This window comes from Raphanus sativus, unplaced genomic scaffold (genome assembly GCF_000801105.2).
Source record: "Raphanus sativus cultivar WK10039 unplaced genomic scaffold, ASM80110v3 Scaffold0300, whole genome shotgun sequence".
In the NCBI taxonomy this organism is placed as follows: domain Eukaryota; kingdom Viridiplantae; phylum Streptophyta; class Magnoliopsida; order Brassicales; family Brassicaceae; genus Raphanus; species Raphanus sativus.
Window position 1 is genome coordinate 4,838 of NW_026615620.1, and position 20,932 is coordinate 25,769.

The window sequence follows — 20,932 nt, forward strand, 5'->3', positions numbered from 1 at the left end:
AACTTTTTCTTGTTACAAAAATGTATTTTTAAAATTTCAATGCAAATTATATTTACTTTCGGCTAAAAACTAATTATAACTGCATTGATTTTATAAATATTTATATTTATCTTAAATACTATTTGTCAAAGATATGTAATTAATAATAATTTACATATATTTCTATCATTTTTTAATTTATGTGAAAAATATCAAAGTGATACTTATTTAAAAACGGATGGAGTACATAGAAACACTATAAATTAATACCCGATAAATTAATAAATTTTTATAATTATATTTTTTTTCGTCTCAAATTGGGTAGGTGTAAAAGATGACATTTGATAGGATAGTAATATTTTTGAAAATTTTTAGACAAATATATGGTCCCACTAAAATCATAAATTAATAATATCATATATATAAGTTTTTATATAAACATACAGAACCTTTTTTATTGTTTATCTTTCTTTAGAATAAATTTTATTTATAATCTTATCCAACTAGAATTTTCTGAAATAGAAAATTTTATTATAAAGACCGTTTTATGCTAATGTGTGTTTTATAAGAAATTTTTCTATTTTTATAGGAAAATATAGATCAATGTCAATGGAAATAATTTTTTTTCTTTTGAAAATAAAACAGTTCTGTTATATAAGTATGAACTGAAACAGACTCGCATATATTGCCCTAACAGAGGTCCCAAAGGACGAGGTCTTGGTTCGTGGCTAGTTCTATTTGTGGCTTGTTCTCTTGTTCTTACAACTTATACACAATAATTATACTGATTTCGAGTACAAAATCACCATAATCCAGACTCTTTTTTTCTGAGCCAATTTTCAAATAATTATACCAAAATCGCGGTGGTGAAGCTCCGCCAAGCACTTTTCCGGTGAGTACTCGGCCGCTCCGGCCGCGTTTTCAAACATGGGTACTACCATCTTTTTTTTTTTTTTTGAACTACACCATCTATCTATTTGTGGCCCTGCATTAAATGTTAAAGCAATTAAACAAGTTTATACTACATATATTAGAAAAATAATTGCGAAAGTGAAAGGTTACAAAGTTCCAAAAAGATTTATACACGTGAAACATCTTGCATATCGATCAATGGTGTATATCCCAACTAGAAATGGTCCAAGTCAATCACAGAGAAAATAGATAATAATTCTCTCAAGACTGATTTTCCAATAGTATTAAAAATGTAATAGATGTTTTTCATTAAAGTTATTATTTATTTTGTTATAATTATATATAATTTCTAATAACTATCAATGAATTATATTTAATAATTCAAATTTTTCTACTTGATGATTTAAAATGTTCAACCCTTTATCAAAAATTAATAGATTTTAAAAGTCAACCATTTATTAATATCAAGTACCAGTTATCTTAAAAATCTTTCTCTGTGTAATAAAAAATAAATCTACAAAAATTTATCATGGAACCGAGTAACGGAGTAAGTAACCATAAACTATTAGTCGTGCGATTTTAAACATGCATGGTATCACATTCATCGACCAAGAGCCGGTTTATCACCGAAGAGACGATGATACAACCGGAGCCAATAGTGGAAACTCCAATGAAAATAACGCAAGCAACCGGAGGCAAAGTCAGCCGTCCACCTTAAAGAAGATGCGATGCCTAACTATGGGTCTGAGATTTCTCGCATCACTTCCTCTGTGTAAGATTAAAAAGAGAGAACATAGCAGAAGGAGAGAGAAATCGTTCCGAGAAAATGTTCAAAGCAATACTTTATTGATAAGTATTACTCCCTCTGTTTCATAATAGACGAAGTTTTAGGAAGTTTTGATGTTTCAAAATAGATGATGTTTTCATCTTTCAATGTAACTTTTTACTTTATCAAAAACTGTGTAACCAATGATATTCTATAGTGTATTTTTTAATTGGTTAAATAGTTTTAAATTTATATTTTAAACATAGCTTTTAAAATAAAAAACAAGTTTCTTAATAATTGTGCATAACCTAAAATTTCAAGTATTATGGAACAGAGAGAATATATTTTTATATAAGTAGTAAACTCTACAGGAACCTCATCAACACATACCTTAGTAAGAAAAATTACATCAAAACATGTGTTAAAGCTGATGTTTAACTTCTTTATATTTTAAACTTTGATCACAAAAACTTTTAAAATGAATGGAAAAAGAAAAACACAAACGTAACGTTTTCTACGAAATGGATTGAGAAAGCAAACTTCTTTACAGACAAATGTATTTTTTTTTGTAAATCAAAACAAATAAATGTTATTTAAACTTACTCAGGACAATACAAAAATACAGAAACATACCAAGCTCCTGGGAGCTCTTTATTACAGAACCGAACGATAAGAGAACCCCTACAAACCCGAAAGCAAACCACCGAAAGAGAAAAGGGGACGACGAATAGGTGGGTTTGTTTCCGGAACAAAGATTCAAGAATCCAGTAAATCTGAAGGTTTGCCGATGATAAATACTAAAGAAGGAAAGAACAAAAACGCACACAGAACGAAAAGGAAGTAACAATCTCTCATTCTCAGAACGATGGCAAATCTTGTGGGTCACATTCTCATTCAGCTCTAGACTGGCCAGCTCTAGAGGAGAGGATGATTCCTACAATAAGCCCGTAAAGAGCAAGCGCTTCTGCGAAGATAAGGATAAGAATCATACCAACAAAGAGCTTAGGCTGCTGAGCATTTGCCCTGGACGAAAACGAAAACACAAATGCACAAGTCAATCACCAACGTTACATATACATTAATTTTGTTAAGAAGAGAGAACAAACCTGACACCGGCATCACCGACGATCCCAATGGCCATTCCAGCGGAAAGACCAGCAAGACCACAAGCAAGACCAGAGGAGAGGTGAGCGTATCCATCGAAGAGGTAGTAAGACTTAGCCTTGGGGTTAATACCGGTACTGATGATAACAGCAATAATCAAACCGTAAATACCCAAGACACCAGCCATAACCACAGGGACAATGGACTTCATGACCAACTCTGGCCTCATCACTCCCATAGACGCCACACCAACACCACTCTTTGCCGTTCCATAAGCAGCTCCCATACCTATCCACTCCAACGAACATTCAACAGATTCAAAACGTCATCTCCAGAAAATCAACAAAATCCAATTGGATCCCAATAAGATCACTCGAACCTAGAGCTTCGTATTGTCAATAAATCAGATAATGCAAAAACAATAATTGAACTGAATCTCATCACAATCAGAAGATCGTAAGTCAAATGCAAACCACATCTAATACAATCACATATCCATTTGTGCACGGTCCAATGTGAAGAATCACAGCTTCCTTATATATCCAACTTCTAATACAATCCACAGATTCATTTGATCCAACCTAAAATACTCATTCGTTAAATGAATCATACAAGCGATCGGCGTAATTTACTAGGCCGATCCTCAAGCAACTGAACAGGGATGCAGATCAATCGGATTAGGGCTACAATTTGAAACGAAACAGAACGGAATGATGCGAAGAGAGAAATAAAAGGAATTACAGGAGAAGACGAGTGCGGCTGCAGCGCCGAGGAAGCCGAAGAAAGGAGCTGTTTCATCGCCGCTGAAGGTAGACATGTTGAATTTTTATTTTTATTTTTGGATTTGGATCTGAAATCTGAGAATCGAGTCGACGATTGAAATCTGGCGAGAGATGGAGCAGCGTGGATATCGCTGCGTGTTTTTATTTATTTAATTTTTGTTTTTTTTTTCTCTTTCAGATGAGTGGAAGGGAACTACGTAGCTTGTTCTTTTTAACAACAGAGACGACGACCACGTCCTTTTGGGCCTGGGCCTAAATGTGATTCACTTAAGAAGCCCACCATCAAATATGTCAGCTTATATCAAAGCTAAACAGTTGTCCAATCCGGTTCAGTTTTGGCATTTCAATTTGTACTTTGGAAGGAAATGAATTTCAAATCGGTTCTTCTTCTACTAGCAGAGCCAATACAAAAATACAAAAACAAAAAAACATTTCACTGGAGAGATATTGATTCCAAGGACCATATAAGCTCTCAGGATCTATGCTTCAGGCATGAGTCACGTGAGCTGTATATATCGGTGTTCATCTTCTCTAGTTCTCAATTCGAGGCCATCAACATCTTCCTTATAGTCTTGTCTAAGCTTCACAGAAAACATGAAAAAGGATTACCTATAGAATTAACTGATTAGAATATTCTTGTTGCACCAATGTGAATGATCTCTCTCTTAAATGAGTTGAAACTATGACGACTCACCAGGGGAAAATCTTCAAGTAATATGCGTACTAAAAACTGTTTGAGACCATTTACTTTACATAGATGATGTCTTCGTCGGGGTCATCCACGCCCCATTCTTGATCATCCTCTGGTGAATCAGATGTTTCTGGCCCTCCTTCGCTTCCTTTCTCAGCTTTAATTTTGTCTAGTATCGCTATTACCTGAATCAATCTCCAAATTTCAGTTTCTTGCGATGGTTTATTATAAACGAAGATCAGACAAAAACTTGAGACAGTTGCTTGACAAGTCGAAAGATATAGTAGAAGCCTTACTCTGCTTCCTCTTTCCATGGATTCATCCTCAATGAATCTGACCTCAGGCGTCAGTCTCAACTTCATTCGCTTCCCGAGCTCACTCCTAACGTACTTAGCTTTCGATTTCAACCCTGCAATCGCAACGTCTTTCCCTCTATCATCTCCAAACACTGATACATATACCTTCACAATCTACAAAACCCAAACAGTAAGAAATATCTCTAAGTAACATCCCACATGAACAACTTGCAAAAACACAGCCTAGTCACGGATCATAAAACACATCATATGAATTGCTTACGTCAAGATCTAAGTGTAGTCAAAATTCAGACAAAGCAGGAAAAAGGAAATACAGTTCTGGAATCAAAAAAAAATCGAAAGACACTAACTTTCTACCTCATCCACATGGAATTACATATAAATTACATGTACAGGAGTGGGCAGTTAGGGGCTCTTACCTGCAAATCGTTGGAGACCTCGACATCGCTGATGGTGGTGAGAGAAGAGAGGTATCGGTCGGCTCCAAGAGCTGCTTCAGGCAACACGGCGTGTTGCAATACAGTGTCTGTGAGAAGCATGTCGGAGAGCTCCCTCATTATCTGCTTAGCCACCATCTTTACCCGCCTCGGGTTCGCCATACACTTTACGCTCCTCTGGCGCACGGATAGGTTCGTACGGAGGCTACCCGGAGCCGTTGATTGCGGGAAGTGGAAACCCTGCGTCTTTGAACGTACGGTGGAGATTGGAGGATGGAGGGGGAAGAATAAGCGAGACTGGTGCGCATGGAACACGTTAGCCATCGCCACTGCGGATCCTTAATCTCTTGATTCCTCTGTTCTGAGTTTATCGGTTGGAGAAGAAAGTAGTAACGAGACAAGAACAATATCCACTAGAGATGTATCTCAGGGTGTATCTGTAATTTACAATCAACGCTGACGTGGAAGAGTTTAATCCACGTAAACCGATACCGGTTTGAGTTGAAACCGAAGTAACCACGATTTTCAAAACTCAGCTTAAGAAATTTGCAAATGAGACAAAAGAACAAAACACTTTCAAAGATTCACCAGACAAGAACAACCCTCTTGTCCACTCCATCTCATACTTCAAAATAATAATAGTAAACAAGCAGTAATTAGGTCAAATGGATCAAAGTTCAACAAGTTTTTCGTCATCATATAACTCCATTAGTACCCAAAAATGTTTTCACGCACGCGCGCATCGAACTCGCGACCTATCGAACCCAACCTCCTTCAATGTTGTTAATCCCTCCAACGAGACCATCGTCGATAAAGTCCCCACCTCCTCGCTTCACCTTATCCTCCGTGGGCTTCACCGGATAGTTCCCTGTGAAACACGCATAGCAGAAGGTTTTCGAATCTTCTTCCCCCAAATGTTTCTTCAACGTCTCAAACGACAAGAAGGCAAGAGAGTCGCTTCCGATGTAATCCCTAACTTCATCAACACTCATCCTATTCGATATCAACTCCTCGGAGCTAGGCGTGTCCACACCGTAGTAACAAGATGCAATGATAGGAGGACTCGCGATCCTCATGTGAACCTCTTTGGCACCAGCTTCTCTCAAGAGACGCACGATCTTGGACGAAGTCGTTCCTCTAACGATGGAGTCATCCACAACAACAACTCTCTTCCCTTCCAAAACTCCACGGACGGGAGACAGCTTCAGCTTCACTCCAAAGTCTCTGATCTTCTGAGAGGGTTCAATAAACGTCCTCCCAACGTAATGAGACCTAATCAACCCTTGCTGAAACGCAACCCCGGATTTAGCAGCGTATCCCAGCGCCGCCACGACGCCAGAGTCAGGCACAGCGATCACGACATCGCAATCAACAGGCGACTCAGTGGCTAATATCTCACCGAAAACATGCCTAGACTCATACACAGACCGACCAAACACGATCGAGTTCGGTAACGAGAAGTAAATATGTTCGAAAATACACTGCTTCGGCTCGGGGTGAGGCATCAAACACTGAGACTTAACACCATCTTTATCAACAACCAAAACCTCACCAGGATAAACCTCTCTCTCATAAGTCGCCTCGATCAAATCAAGCGCGCAAGTCTCCGACGCAAACACAACAGCTCCGTTACTTCTCCTACCCATCACCAAGGGTCTAAACCCATGCGGGTCACGAACAGCCACAAGCTTATCCTCGGTAACAAACACCATCGAGTACGCACCTTGAAGCTTCTCGCAAGCATCAACAATCCTCATGAAGAAAGGTCTCGCTTTGGAGATAGCAATCAAATGAAGCACGACCTCGGTGTCAGAGCTGGTGTTGAAGATCGAACCGTTCTCCTCTAGCTCGGCTCTCAGCTTCGTGTAGTTAACCAAGTTCCCGTTGTGCGCGACCCCCACGGAGCCGAAGCGGTACCCGGCGACGAACGGCTGGACGTTTTTGAGCATGGAGGAGCCGGCGGTGGAGTAGCGGACGTGGCCGATGGCGATGTCGCCTGGTAACTGGTCGAGTTTGGACTCGTTGAAAACCTCGGAGACGAGACCGACGCCTGTTATGGTCTGGAGGACCTTGTCTTTGCTGACGGTCACGATTCCCGCGCCTTCTTGGCCTCGGTGCTGGAGCGCGTGGAGAGCTAAGTAGCAGAGGCGTGAGGCTTCCGAGTCGCCGTAGATTCCGACAACGCCGCACTCCTCACGAGGCTTCTCGTCGTAGTCGTCATCGTTGTTGTCTGAGAGGGGGGCGAGAGGGTGGTTTGCGTTTCTGGAGGAAGAGACTCTATGCGAGAGAAGGGAAGGAGAGGAGGAAGAGAGGGAAGCGGGGTGAGGAGAGAGGGAGGTTGTGGGTTTGATGAGACTACGGAGGGAACGGAGAGGCAGCGGCTTAGAGGGCTTGTTGGGTTTAGCATTGAGAGAGAGGGACGGTGAGAAGCTAGAAGTGGCCGCCATGGATGAAGATGATGATGGTGGAGGTTTGTGAAAGAAATGGCTCTTTTAGGTTTTTTTATTTTTAATTTTGTTTTTAAGGGTCAAATTGGGGAAAGGGTTTTATGAATGAGTATGTAAAGCACACGTCAGTGAAGTGACCGCCTCACCCTCGACCTCGAGTATCTTTACCCTTCGTCTTTAATTCTTTGCCCTTTGATATTTCAGTGGAGAATCTCTATTTTATTCGAGGTGGGTCCCTTATTTGTATTGATCTTTGTGGAATGTTTATTTTTGTGGCTTACAAAAATAGCTCAAATTGCAAATTTCAAATTGAAAATTGCAAAACGAACCGGATATGGTTTGAGTCGGTCGAACCTACAAACTGTTTCAAATAGTTTCACGAAGGGATATGTTTGTTTGGTATTATGTTCTCTACCATTTCTAAGACTTGATGTTCATTCTTGGTAGTATTGACTATTGAGTAAGGATGACCCCGTTCACTGACATATATTGTAGTTAACTTTTATTTTTCTTTCATATCCAAAAATAGAGAGGAATAAATGGAAAGTAAAAGGGCCTTTAGCATACAATGTATCCTCCTCCTGATTCATTCCCATAAAAAGCGATTTTGTCCACCAAACGTGTCAAAATCAAGAATATAAGGCCTGGCAAAATTTTAGAGCAAGCAATTTTACTTTCCTAAATCAAATGATATGGGCTTTCTCAACGGTCGTGACAGCCTGCTTCTGATATTCTGAAAGATGCAAACTAAAGACAACAAATAAAAATTGCAAGAATCAAAATATTTGTTTTGTTTACCTTATTTATCTCCTCCTCATTTAATGTATAATTTATTGTTTTGATAAAAAAATATAATTTATTCTAACTGTAAGATTCTTTTCATAGATTTTAGTTGATACTCTGCAAGTAAAATCTATCTTATTAAAAACAATAAAAGAATTGGTATTAAAGAATTAATATGTGCGGATATTTACTTCATTGCATTCAAAAATCTACTGCTATTGATTTTCTTCAACAAAACAAGGATAAATTAAAAAAAAAAAACAGAAAAGAGACAAAAAAAAATATAAAGCCATTTTTGTAATAATTCCATAATTTGACTAGATAGTTTCTTAATATAAGCAAACATCAAGGACCATTTGAAAAAACCTAGCTCACCTTTTAAATTATCACACGCTCTCCCTCAATATTCCTCTGCTTGCCGAAACTATCCCAAAAGCTAGAAAACGCAACGCCTGAAATGTTTGTTCTTTAACCTTTTTTTTCCTCTCCTCTCCTCTTCCTTCTTCGTAACATTTTTGCCAGGAAGCAAATCTGTGAGCTTGAGAGAGATGGGGAAGAACAATAAGATCGGAAGCGTCGTGCGGATCCGTCAGATGGTGAAACAATGGCAGAAGAAAGCTCAGACTCACATCGGATCCAACAAGGAGCCTCCCGTTTCCGACGTACCTCCCGGCCACGTGGCCGTTACCGTCGGCGAGAATCGACGGAGGTACGTTGTCCGCGCGAAGCATCTGAACCATCCGATCTTCCGACGGCTCCTAGCGGAGGCGGAGGAGGAGTACGGGTTCTCCAATGTCGGTCCGCTGGCGATCCCTTGCGACGAGTCGCTGTTCGAGGAGATCATTAGGGTCGTGACTCGGTCCGAGTCGTCGGGACGTGGCGGTCCGGCGACGTTGGAGGATATCAGGAGGTGCTGCCACGTGGGGGTGGCTGCGAGGAAGGTGGAGTATTTAGGTGAATCTCGGCCGTTGCTTCCTGCGATTGCTGAAAAGTCGGTATGCTAAAGGAGTTTCGCAAACCGGGATTGATTGAATGCTTTGGTTAGAGAGAATTTTTTCAATCTCTAATTAGAGATTTGGTTTCATTTTTATGTCTTTTTTTTATTTTTATTTTCGTTTTGATGATTCTAGTTTGACAGGAGATGGCAATTAGGGGTTTGATTGTTTTTTAATCTGGTTTATATCTAATGTCATCCCAGGATTGAAGGAGATGGTGTTTGGTTAGAGATCCTCAGTTTTAGATTTAGTTGTTTTGGATTTAGTCAAAAATCCCTTTTTATTTTGTTTTTTTTGGCTATTTTCACTTTGTATGTTCAGATTTCTGGATTTTAACTGAAGAAATAATAAAGAAATTTGAAGATATTGTTTTGTTTATTATTTTAAAATTTGGTTAAATACTTTCATATGCCACATATTTATCTTCATTCTTGTCATTTTTAATTAACTCATAGTTACTTCCAAGAGATATTGTTACCGAAATCCTCTCACGAAATTAAAAATGTATATATACATTACGTTTGTTGGCTCCTCTTTTTTTACAAATACAGCAAAATCTAAAGCTTGATTTCAAATTCTGAATTACATTTTTGATATTCATAGAAATTAGCTTGGAGATAGAGAAAAGACAAACAACAAAAGCAATGAAAAATATATTTATCCTTGTGATTATATCGTCGCATTTTCTAGATGATCAACCCGATGCTTTGATTGAGAAATTAAGGAAATCAGCTTCCACATATGCAGTTAATTACTATCTCATGTGGAATGTGATATTGATACAACAACATATATTTTACTAATGTTCAAAAAAAAAAGACATATATTTTACTAATACCATACACAATATAGATGATTAACATCATATTAGCAATACACACAAAATAGTTTTTTTAAATATCATTATATATAATTAACATTTTGCAAATTTTATACTATTTTCAGACTTATCAAATACATAATTTATATATACCTATACTGGTGCAATTTATAAGAATAATTAATTAAAAAAACCAAATTATATATGCGAGAACATTTTAAAAATAAGTGTGAAATATACTGAATGTAGGTATAAGGTTTGCTTATAATCAAATACGAGAGTGTTTATTTATTCTTCCTCAGAGTTTGAGAACCCATTTGATATTTAAAAATATGTTTCTCATCTTAACCAACGTCATAATATAATTTAGCTATAGACGTGGTACCTCCACCATATCACCTAAATGGCTTACTTAACAATTAAAGAATTTTCCGCTTTAAATTGCTCCAGCTTCTAAAAACGAAGAAACATATGGCTTTGTCATGAGTCTACGAGAATATTTTTTTTTAAATCAATTAATACGTTAAAAGGTAATTTGAAAGAATGTTAGTGTTAATAAAAACTGAAAAATAGATATCGTTTTTTCTAGATTTAAATGTGATCACGAATATGAGTTAAATTTCAAGAGAAACAACATAAAAACAAAATTATCTAAACACATAACTGTACATGCAACATACTATTGAGTTTAAAAATATATTATTGAGCATATCAAAATACTGAGCGATCAAATCAATAAAAACCGTTACATTGGTAATAATCTGTAGATTTAGTTGCATTTTAATTTTTTTATTTATGTAAGACGGAGTACTTTTAGTAGACAACCATATCTTAGTAAATTATATGGATGTTGCGTAAGTGTTCATCAAAGCACTAATCAATTTAATAATTTACTTTAATCTTTCAAATATTTTATGTTAGTAATCTTTAAAAATAAACAGTCATAAGGCATTGTTCTACCGTAAGAATGTTTATGCGTTTTAGTTATGTTCAATTATTGTTCATACCATAATCTTTTTTGAAAGATTTGTGTTGATTCACTTGTGCCAAAATTAATAAAAATATGGATCCGATTAAAATCATGATTTGTTCAATACCTAAATGGGCTGAACCGATCGTTATGGTCTGAATATTTCTAACTCTTCTAACCAATCTAATAATCCAGCTGACATTAAAATCGACAATACACAAGAGAGTAATTGTTAATGCACAAGTAGAATTTGAAAGTTTCATAAAGTAAGACACTATTTGCTGTAAGATCATTTGTTGAGTAGTATTTGTCGTCATAAATCATAATCCTTCTAAATGATTATGATTTTTTTTTTTTTTGGAAAGTGATCATGAGAGATCCTATTGTCTGCTAAATTATTAACTTGCTTTGTTAATTACAACTTGCAAGTATTCTATCACCAAAATAATCTAGTTACAATATATATAATTGGATTATATTATACTATTCTATTAGTATAGTAAATTATATTTCAATGTGAATCTCTTTTACTTGTCGTCTAATTTATCAATCAGCAGTTGTTTGATTATGTTGATATAAGTTTTTCAATAGAAAGGTTTAGTTGTACGACTGCGAACTAACAATATGAGTATGTTGTAGTGGTCAAGTAATATCATATTGTTAGATATAAATAATTTTGCTTAATGCTAACGGTAGGATTTAAAACCAAACAATCCATGCATGTTATTATACTATATTTTCTGAGTTCTTCAAAGTAATATTTGTTTAAGTGTTCTTCGTAATTTTGCGTTTGACTAGCGATTTAACGATGTTGCAATCGCGGCAGACTAAAAATATAAAATCAATAGAACTCGGAATGCGTGAAAAAATCTTGCGTCAATTATCGAAATCAACGATTATTCAAAACTAGAGTTTAGAAGCTGTGATTAAATTCTCCATCAACTTTATAAATATACATCAAATATATACTAATGACTTAATATTTGGTCGTTATATAAAACCTTTTTAGAACAGTTAAATAACTATTTGATACCTGTACGGAGTATGGAAAAGCCGTAGAAGGATTCATTGCGCATGCAGTCCACATATATAATGCTGACTCTAAGAATGATTAAGGGGCTCCATATTTGGAAACAGCGCAATATCATTTTTTTTTTGAAACTGGCTTTGTACTAAGGCTTTGATTGGTATACAGCGCAATATCATTTGTAAAGTCCTTTTCAATACAACTACTTCCATTACCATGCACTGAATCATTTTCTTTGCTTTACAGTAGTGAATGTTTGTAAAATATAAATTTGTAGTTATTCAGGTCAGTTTCTCTGCTTTAGTATATGTTTATATAAACAAACTTGTACATTAAAGTAGATATTTTCAAAGTGAATTCAACATTTCCAATGTTTAGCATTTTTCTAGTTTTTTTTTTTGCTTAAAGCATTTTTCTAGATGATAAAAAGAAGTCAGCCCTTTTGTTGAATGAGGAATGGATAAACTTCCACTAGGACGTACATACAATATTGGGGAATGAGACAATTAAGTGGTGATCAATCAACGTCAAAATTAGTTTAATTTTGGTATAAGAAATTTATCCAAAAGTTACAGAGGGGCTATTAGAGAAAAAAAAAAGAAGGATAAATTAAGAAAGCAAAATATAACTAACTCAAGATCTTCAATTTTGGAGAGTGTACATAACGTTATGACCTTTTTCATATGCAAGCTTTCTACGTCTTGGTATTCAAAATATTCAACCACGCAATTGATATATTATTTTAGAACATTTTAATCAAGGATATCAACTGTGTCTTGAAGTGATAAAAATCTTCATTTATTCATTTAAAAGAAAATCTTCATTTTATTCAATTTTAAAAAAAATCTTCATTTTAACATAGATTAGTGTTTGAAACTTACTAGCATATTTGATAGTTTTTGTTAATGATTATCAATTTAGCTATGTAAAAAAGAGCAATGTAGCATTGGTCACCTAGCCGTGCTCCAAATATAATGTTTCGTAAGATTAGTCTTTGGATCTAGATAATTTTTGAATCTCTACTATCACTTGAAAGAAAACAGTCTGCACTGTACAGTGAATAAGCTGAAAAAATAATTAGTGTGGTTAGTGCGGTCAGAATGAATACATATAGTTTTACACATACAAAAAAACTCCTTTCAAATATTGATGACCACTAATTTCCGTCCCAAACCCTTAAGCATAAATGGTGAGGAGTATATGCTGAACGTTTCCGAATTAATAGATCATATTGGCTTTTGAAAATTCAATCCTAATACTAGTAGCCTTTTTCTTCAAACGAATGCAGTAAAAATCTTATCTGGCTCCGTACATGATAAAGTACCCTACATTCTCTGACAAACCCATGTTCAAACATGCATTTTGAAAAGCTTATGTATATGATTTGACATATAATCTTCTTTGTATAAGAACCCTGATTATTTTGGTATCACATGGAAGTAATTTAGTTAAGTCCAAAGTTAAACACCGTTTCTTCTGGTTGATGCTCAAAATGTACTGATATCTGTGAAAAAACCTATTTAAATTATTGTGTTTTAGGAAGTAAATGACAACAACAAATTAAAATGCACTGGAATCAGTAAAAACTAATACTAGAAAATATAAACAGGTCGAGGAATATTTTTTTCTTGCATTAATCAACTTCTCTCACAGAATCAAAATCTGTGAGGAAAACACTACAAGCTTCTTTTTACAGATCTAAACCCATATAAGCTCTTCTCATACGGGTTTCTTTCTTGTTAGACGAGTGAATTAACTCGTAAAAAACCCTGGATGATGGGCTTAAAAATAGAGGACAAAAAAACTAATATAAGAGAAGATATGCTATTTTTTTTTGTAAAGATAAGCGTCTGCTTCTTCTTTAACTATCTCCTTTTGCTTCTTCTTCAAATGGTTTAACTGAAAAATATCATCGGATCATTGAGGTTAGGGTCTGAAAGACGAGTTCATCACAAGGAATGGTGAGACCCATGTCGTGATCGAATCCAAACTCTTCTTCAGCTCGTCTTAGAAGAGTTTGGAACTCAGGGTGAGTCAAGAAGGAGATTGGGACAATGTATCTGCTTCTGTTTTCTCCTACATAGACAGCGAAATGCCCCTTTGGTACATCGAGTGGAAGGCACTCTTCATCGTAGCCTCCTCCATTTTTCTTCCCTAAGCTCGAACATCTCTTCAGAATCTGCTTCAGCATTGCTGTTTGAGTGAGTTTTGAAGATTTCTTCATTATAGCCATTTGTTTTGGGGTTCTTGAGAGAGAAAAGCCTTTGGTTGTAGAAGGAGAGGGGGGAGAGAGTTATGGAGAAGGAGATGGGTGAATATTGAGGAGTCGAGGAGGATATATTTATAAATAAAGATTTTGCATGTCTATGTGTCTGTGCGTATTTTACTGTAGAGAGAGAAGGACATGAAGACATGTGCATATGTGTGGAAGGAGAAGGTGGGAGCCAAAATGGCAAAGGCCAGCTGAGGATTTAATTTCATTGTTGGTCCTCTTTGTGACATTGTGGCCCCTGTTGATCTCCTGGTCCTTACCAAGATACACGATATATATTATATTTTTTCTTCTTTATTTTCTATTTCCTTTCTTCTTGGTTTAAATATTCACTTCAAACACGTATGCATGACTACTTGTATAAAAATAATCGGTAAGCAAAAATGCAAAATAATCACTTATGTTTTATTTTTCTAAGCTCAGTAGTCAGTACTATGCCTATATGCAACCACCTTTCCATATCCGTTACTTCCATCAGAGAGACGGTATACCTATATACAGATACCAGCTTGCTAAACTACATCATTTCACAAAAAGGGCTAGATTTATAATTATTATGCTCACTATCATAATAAATATTAATATTACATCACATTTCTAACAAAAATTTACATATTATTAACTAACAAAATATATATTTCAACGCTGAAGCTATTCAAACAAGTACATGCCGGCTAAAAAGTACATATCCTACAACCTTATTTATACGAAAATCGATTTCATTGGAACATAAACTTTTTTTTCTGAGATATGGGATGTGCCATGTTAGTTGCAGGCTTGCAGTGTCCAGTGGAACTCTAATCTAGGTATGCGGTTACATCTTCGAACGGCTAGGTGAACTATACCATCGATCGGACCATCATCACTAATAATTTTATATACTTAAACAAATCAATATAGGATAGTAATTATATAATATTTTATTGATGATGATTTGATGGACATACAATATTTAATAAGTGACTTTTAAATTTCACATGTGTATCATCATCACGTTTATTTTTGTTTTAAAATGATATAGTTTATAAAAAATCTGTTCAAATATAATAAAAACAGAAGCATAACAATATTTTTAAAAAAAATTAAATTGTTTCTTATCATTAAAAACATTCTTAAAAACTATGCAGTTTTCTAAAAAATATAAATTTCTATTCCTAATATTATAAAACTTTTAATATTACGAATATTTGAAATACTATTTTGTTTTATCTTTTGATAATTCTATAATCTTATTTCGAACAAAATTTTCTCTTAATTTCATGCAATTTAATTTAATATATTTTCACCAAAAAAAAGAAATTAAAAATATATCCAATATCTTAATTTTAAATATATACATATCCATTTTAAATGTAAATCTGAAACAAACAAAATTATTTATTTTATCCTAATTTTGGATCAGTTAGATAAAAATTTTAGTAAAATATTCTTAAGCAAATATAAAATATAAAATATAAAAAAGTTAATATAATTTATTTTTCAAAAAAAGATTCAGCATATAGTGCAGAAAAATACCTAGTAAATTTTGATAATATTTGCATTAAAGAACCAGATTTTTTTTACAAGAATGTTCATGTAATATGTATGATAAATAACATGTTAAATTTGATAATTTTCACTCTTTATCACATTATGACAATTTTTAGTTGTTATTAATTCTTCTATAGTTAAAAATAAGATAAGAAGTTGGAATCCTTTATACATATACATTTTTTTTACATACAGTTGCTAAAGAGTTCAAAACTGTCATAGTTTCTACAACTAAACTATATACATATAGGAATATATACACTGTACATACTAAAATGCTGACTGCCCAAGTGAATTCACCATTTTATTCTTTTTGGGGTGTTAATTTCCTAAAAGAGTAATGGTAATATGAAAAGAGATTCTCCTATCAAAAGTAACTATTTGTGTCAATCATGTATTTACTAGTTTTTAAGAGCAATTCTAATGGTGAAGATACTCAGTTAAAGATTTGAATTATAAAATATCATGATTACTTTTGAATATATTTAGTTTTAAGTTTTAGTCTAAATTTTTAGACAAAACTAGTTAATGACTTGACAGGATGACAAGTGTTTAAGGGGTTCAATGAGAGACTGGTTCTCAAATTTTCTACATTTTCTCATACTTTTTGAGTTTTATATTGTTTAGATTTTTTTTTTGTCAACATATTGTTTAGATATTCTCTCTTGTATGGCCTTAATAGGGGACCCGTTCTAAATATTAGAAATATATCAAAAGCTGAGAGTGAACACCTGTCTCTCTCTCTTGAGAGGCGACATCGAAGAGCGTAAATCACGGACTTTGGAATGAGTACGGTACTGAAGAGTACAAAGTAGAAGAAGAGTGACGGAGTGTTGTTAAATGTGGTTCGAGAGAGTGTGCCTGTGACACTTTCAAACAAATTTCTTTTTCCTTTTCTTTGCCGACAGACACCCATGTGCCTCTTTCACCGTACTAGTTTTTTTTTCTTCTTTTTCATTTTTTGGTTTATTAATTTATACTGTGTTTTCTGACCGTTTTTCTTTTCCAACGGTATGTTGCAGTTTTAATCCCCAGCCTTCAATTGTTCCTATATAATTAAAAAAAATAATCTAAAAACACGTCTTGGTATTTGTAAACCAAAAAAGAAAAGGAAAACTATCAAAGGACACACAAAAAGATAAAAGCACTTCACAGCATGATGTCTGAACTTCCTCTGAAGTACAATAATGCAAAACGGAAATATTTTTTTTGATAAAACAAAACGGAAATATTCTTTTGCAAAAGGAACTAAAATTTGGTTTTCATTTTCTCTGTGCGATTTCACTGGTAAATGATGGGTTGCTTCTTGTGGATGTTTTTTTTTTGTTGACTCAAACTAGTATGATTCGGATCCTAGTTTAGTTTATTAGAAAAGATGAAATGACTTAGAAAAAATTATATTACGTAGTCTTGAACCTTTAATTATGTTGACATGTATAAGCTAAACAGTTTGTTTTGTTGAAAAACAAAGTTTGAGTAGTTGGACAGTATGTTTCAACCTATTTTCATTAAATTCTGTTAATCCGTATTCTAATAATAAAAAGTAGTTGAACGAAGTAAACTCAACGAGAAGCTTTTCCCACCTGATAACTAGATGAGAAAAGCTTTATGCCTTTATCCACTTTTCTTCGAAGCAAGGTAAGGCTGATGATGCTTCCAATAGATGCCTCATCTACCTAAGATACTGCACTTGTAATAATAAACTTATAATTTTCTAATGAATGTCGTAAATATCTATGGTAATATCATATACTGTTAAGACCATCTCCAATGTATTTTCTTATTTTTTCCTTTATAATAGAGGAACTCTGTAATAGAGATGTGTTCTTCTCCAATGTATTTCTCTATTTCTTCTTCTAAAAAGGAATATTCTTAAAAGATTCTTTTATTATCTTACAACTAAGATTTTTTTTTTATAAATGTTGAAAATTCACCCAATCATGTAATCTTTTTAATTTTCATAAAATTGCAGTATTATTTAAACTAAAAATTTTTATTACAAAAAGCTATCATATATAATAAAATAAAATAAAGTAGACATTACCTAACCATAATACTATATTTTCACATAAATAATTTGTTAATGCATTTCGAAGTGAGAAATAAATGTTGATTAATATTTATGTTCAACTTAAAGATTTTTATTAATATGTTAAAGATATGTAAAACTTTTAATAGTTAAATTTTAATTTTAGTTTCAGTTAAATAAAATGTTAAATTTCATTTGTTAGTTTTTTTCAATTTTGAATTAATTAATAGTATTTTTATTTATGATTATTTATAATTGTGAAAGTTTAAAAATTATTATGTAAACTAAAACTGTGTTATTGTATGTAAAAAGAATTATATTTATCTATAAATATGTATTTTAATTATAATTACAAAAATTTAAAGGACTATTTTGCAAATAAAAAAATATGTCTCTATTATAGAGAATGCTATTTTTTCCCCTAAATATAGAGGTGAAAATAGCAAATCTCTATTTTAGAGGAAGAAATAGAGATGGGTTGGAGTAGATTTTACTCTATTATAGAGTATAGAGTCAAATATAGCATATGGTTGGAGATGTTCTAAGTAAAAGATAATCTTGCAGACTATTATTCTAAGATATGCAGGACACTTTTCAGTCTCGTTTCCCGATATATATTATCTTTGACTGGAAAAAAAACTATGTTCAGTTTGTATTAATTGATCTCATCTAGAAAGAAGTAAAGAACTAATTCGGATTTCGGACAGTACGTAATCGAACTTGGAAACGCGTTCTAAATCTCAAGTAAAATTATTTAGCTCGTTAGAATATTCTTTTCTTTTGGTAACAATATTCTTCCTATGCATTGATCTCATCTAGAAAGAAGTAAAGAACTAATTCGGATTTCGGACAGTACGTAATCGAACTTGGAAACGCGTTCTAAATCTCAAGTAAAATTATTTAGCTCGTTAGAATATTCTTTTCTTTTGGTAACAATATTCTTCCTATGCATAGTTATATATCGGAAAGAAGAATATGAAACTTAAACTTAACATTTAGACCAAAAAAAAAAAAGAATATGAAACTTAAATCTTATCTAAAATGATGCGTGCGTACGTGTAATGCTCTGACGCAGTAGCGTTGTGGGCTGCTCTGTATACGCTTTCGTTCAATCTGTTTTCTCATATTACCCCCCACCCTCCCAAAAACGCAAGCTGTTGATAATAACATATATAGTACCGTAAAAAATCTGTGCCTCAAACACAATCTTTTCGGGTCGGACTCAACAAGTCGTCAGTGAGCTATGTTAGTCTTCAAAACTTAGCTTCTTTGGTTACAAGACGAGATGTTGAATTTCAACTAAAACATCATTTTTACAAACCTCTACCGCATTCAAGTGAAAGTAAAAAGACCACAGAATATATTTTCCATAATCGACGGGATTGGTTTAGTCACAAAACTTCGAAAGTTGGATAGTCCTTTTCTAAAATTTACTATTATTATAGTTAAACCAAAACATGGTTTTGTCTTGAACAATCCCACATGCAGTGTCTTGGGAGTTACGACCCATTCGTTTAGGAGCCACCTGTATATAGAACAAAGTATTAAAGGCAAGGCTACGCTTTTAGTTTCAGTTAGTCTTTTAGACGGTGGACGAAATGTTGTTGATATACAATCTATCAACATTGCATTCTGTATTTAAGTTTCGTGTGGTTGATAACTTGATATAAAGGCAATGGCAGAATCTGTGCTAGGCGGTTATACCGGTACAATTATAGCTGATTAAGGAAAATCCGGACTCTACAGCTTATAGTTATACGAAAGTTGGAGACTTTGGGCTTATAAGGGTTTATGTTGTTCAGCCGCATAAGGTCTAGTCCACAACAAAAATCGATATGTAAATAAGAAAAAAGATATGCAAAGATGGATGAAACATGTTAGTGGAAAAAAGTAACGAGACGTACAGGTACGTACTCATGCATTTTATTGAACGTTTGCTTTGCATGTTACGTGTCACAGATATACAGGATGGCTCGTGGGAATACGGTGATCAGTTGAAATATGGCCCATTGTGTTTTTCCTTACAAATTAGTAGTTATTTAGCTCTTTCTTTAATGACCAGTGAATGTTGTCTTTCTTCGTTGGCGGTGTTGTTCGATGGCCAGCGGAAGCACGTTAAACCCATGTTACTCCTTAATTGGCTCATTTATTTCTTACTTGACAACTTTTTTGTCATAAATACATGTTGTGCGAAATTGATGCCTTCAAAACTTTTTCAATATAAATTCAAGACGTAGCTACGAGAAAACCTTATATCACACATGTTTACCGCTGCATCAAAACTAACCTGGACAATATTTACCGCTGCATCAAAGATATAACAAAGGCCTTTATTGGATTGAACTGAAGTGTACTAGAACAGCTAATTCAGGACCCAGCCGATCCATATCATATGCGTCAGTGTTTATATATCCAGCTAATCTTTGTACTCTGAATTAAGGCGTAAGTCAAAAATATGTCGTTAACGTTGCTTCTTCAGTTGTGTGATGTGATGTTGTCCGGGTCGCATTAACAAGGTTTTCTAAAAAAAACTGAAATTTAACAATGAACTGAGGACAAATATTAATCGAGTAGATACAAACATATAGGTATTATGTGAAAAACATATCGGTAATGTATTCACATGTTTGTTACCAAAAAAAAAATGTATTCACATGCTTATATATATGTGCAACTAATAATATTTGTAGAGATAGTTACCCAAAAACAAAGAGAGATAGTTAACCACAAGGTGGTGGGCTAGTGGTCTTGAGGCAGTTCAAACGCCGATAAGGACCCAGGTTCGAATACCCCTTGTGGCCACGAAATGCTTTACGTCCTCCCCAAGTTTAAATTTAAGCGCGGCGTTGGTGCTGGGTCCTTGGGTAATGGGTATTAGTAACGGCTGGTTTCGGGCCAAGGGTGACTACGGGCCTAAGGATTGCGGAAAGCTACGGAAGTGACTACGGGCCTATGGGTTGCGGAAAACTACGGAAGTGTCTACGGGTCTACGGGTTGCAGAACATCACTGTTAAAAAAAAAAAAAACAAAGAGAGAATTGTACATATTACTCGTATTTTTTTAAAAAATAT

The 20,932-nt window shown here is 34.3% G+C and overlaps 5 protein-coding genes across 7 annotated transcripts; 1 reads left to right on the forward strand and 4 right to left on the reverse strand.

The window, feature by feature from the left end:
* Positions 1-2,230: 2,230 nt before the first annotated feature.
* Positions 2,231-3,728, reverse strand: LOC130501827 (V-type proton ATPase subunit c1). Its single transcript, XM_056996648.1, has 3 exons — positions 3,503-3,728; positions 2,764-3,049; positions 2,231-2,680 (listed from the first exon to the last, which is right to left on the reverse strand). Exons 1-3 carry the CDS (start codon positions 3,576-3,578, stop codon positions 2,548-2,550), a joined length of 495 nt encoding a protein of 164 aa, XP_056852628.1. The 5' UTR covers positions 3,579-3,728; the 3' UTR covers positions 2,231-2,547.
* A 181-nt stretch (positions 3,729-3,909) lies between these two features.
* LOC130501826 (probable ribosome-binding factor A, chloroplastic) lies at positions 3,910-5,461 on the reverse strand. Of its 3 annotated transcripts, none has more exons than XM_056996644.1 (4): positions 4,971-5,461; positions 4,531-4,704; positions 4,238-4,419; positions 3,910-4,119 (listed from the first exon to the last, which is right to left on the reverse strand). In XM_056996644.1, the coding sequence occupies exons 1-3, from the start codon at positions 5,310-5,312 to the stop codon at positions 4,288-4,290; spliced, it is 648 nt and encodes a 215-aa protein (XP_056852624.1). In that variant the 5' UTR covers positions 5,313-5,461; the 3' UTR covers positions 3,910-4,119; positions 4,238-4,287. The 3 variants fall into 3 exon arrangements, with proteins under 3 accessions (XP_056852624.1, XP_056852625.1, XP_056852627.1); XM_056996645.1 differs by having other exon boundaries at positions 3,910-4,124; XM_056996647.1 differs by having other exon boundaries at positions 3,910-4,152.
* An 80-nt stretch (positions 5,462-5,541) lies between these two features.
* On the reverse strand, positions 5,542-7,523 carry LOC108842243 (amidophosphoribosyltransferase 2, chloroplastic). The gene has a single exon (XM_018615098.2). It carries the CDS (start codon positions 7,433-7,435, stop codon positions 5,744-5,746), a length of 1,692 nt encoding a protein of 563 aa, XP_018470600.1. The 5' UTR covers positions 7,436-7,523; the 3' UTR covers positions 5,542-5,743.
* A 1,098-nt stretch (positions 7,524-8,621) lies between these two features.
* Positions 8,622-9,579, forward strand: LOC108840004 (auxin-responsive protein SAUR50). The gene has a single exon (XM_018612816.2). It carries the CDS (start codon positions 8,767-8,769, stop codon positions 9,220-9,222), a length of 456 nt encoding a protein of 151 aa, XP_018468318.1. The 5' UTR covers positions 8,622-8,766; the 3' UTR covers positions 9,223-9,579.
* A 4,059-nt stretch (positions 9,580-13,638) lies between these two features.
* LOC108840428 (auxin-responsive protein SAUR50) lies at positions 13,639-14,491 on the reverse strand. Its single transcript, XM_018613257.2, has one exon. The coding sequence runs from the start codon at positions 14,261-14,263 to the stop codon at positions 13,940-13,942; it is 324 nt and encodes a 107-aa protein (XP_018468759.1). The 5' UTR covers positions 14,264-14,491; the 3' UTR covers positions 13,639-13,939.
* Between the last annotated feature and the right edge of the window lie 6,441 nt (positions 14,492-20,932).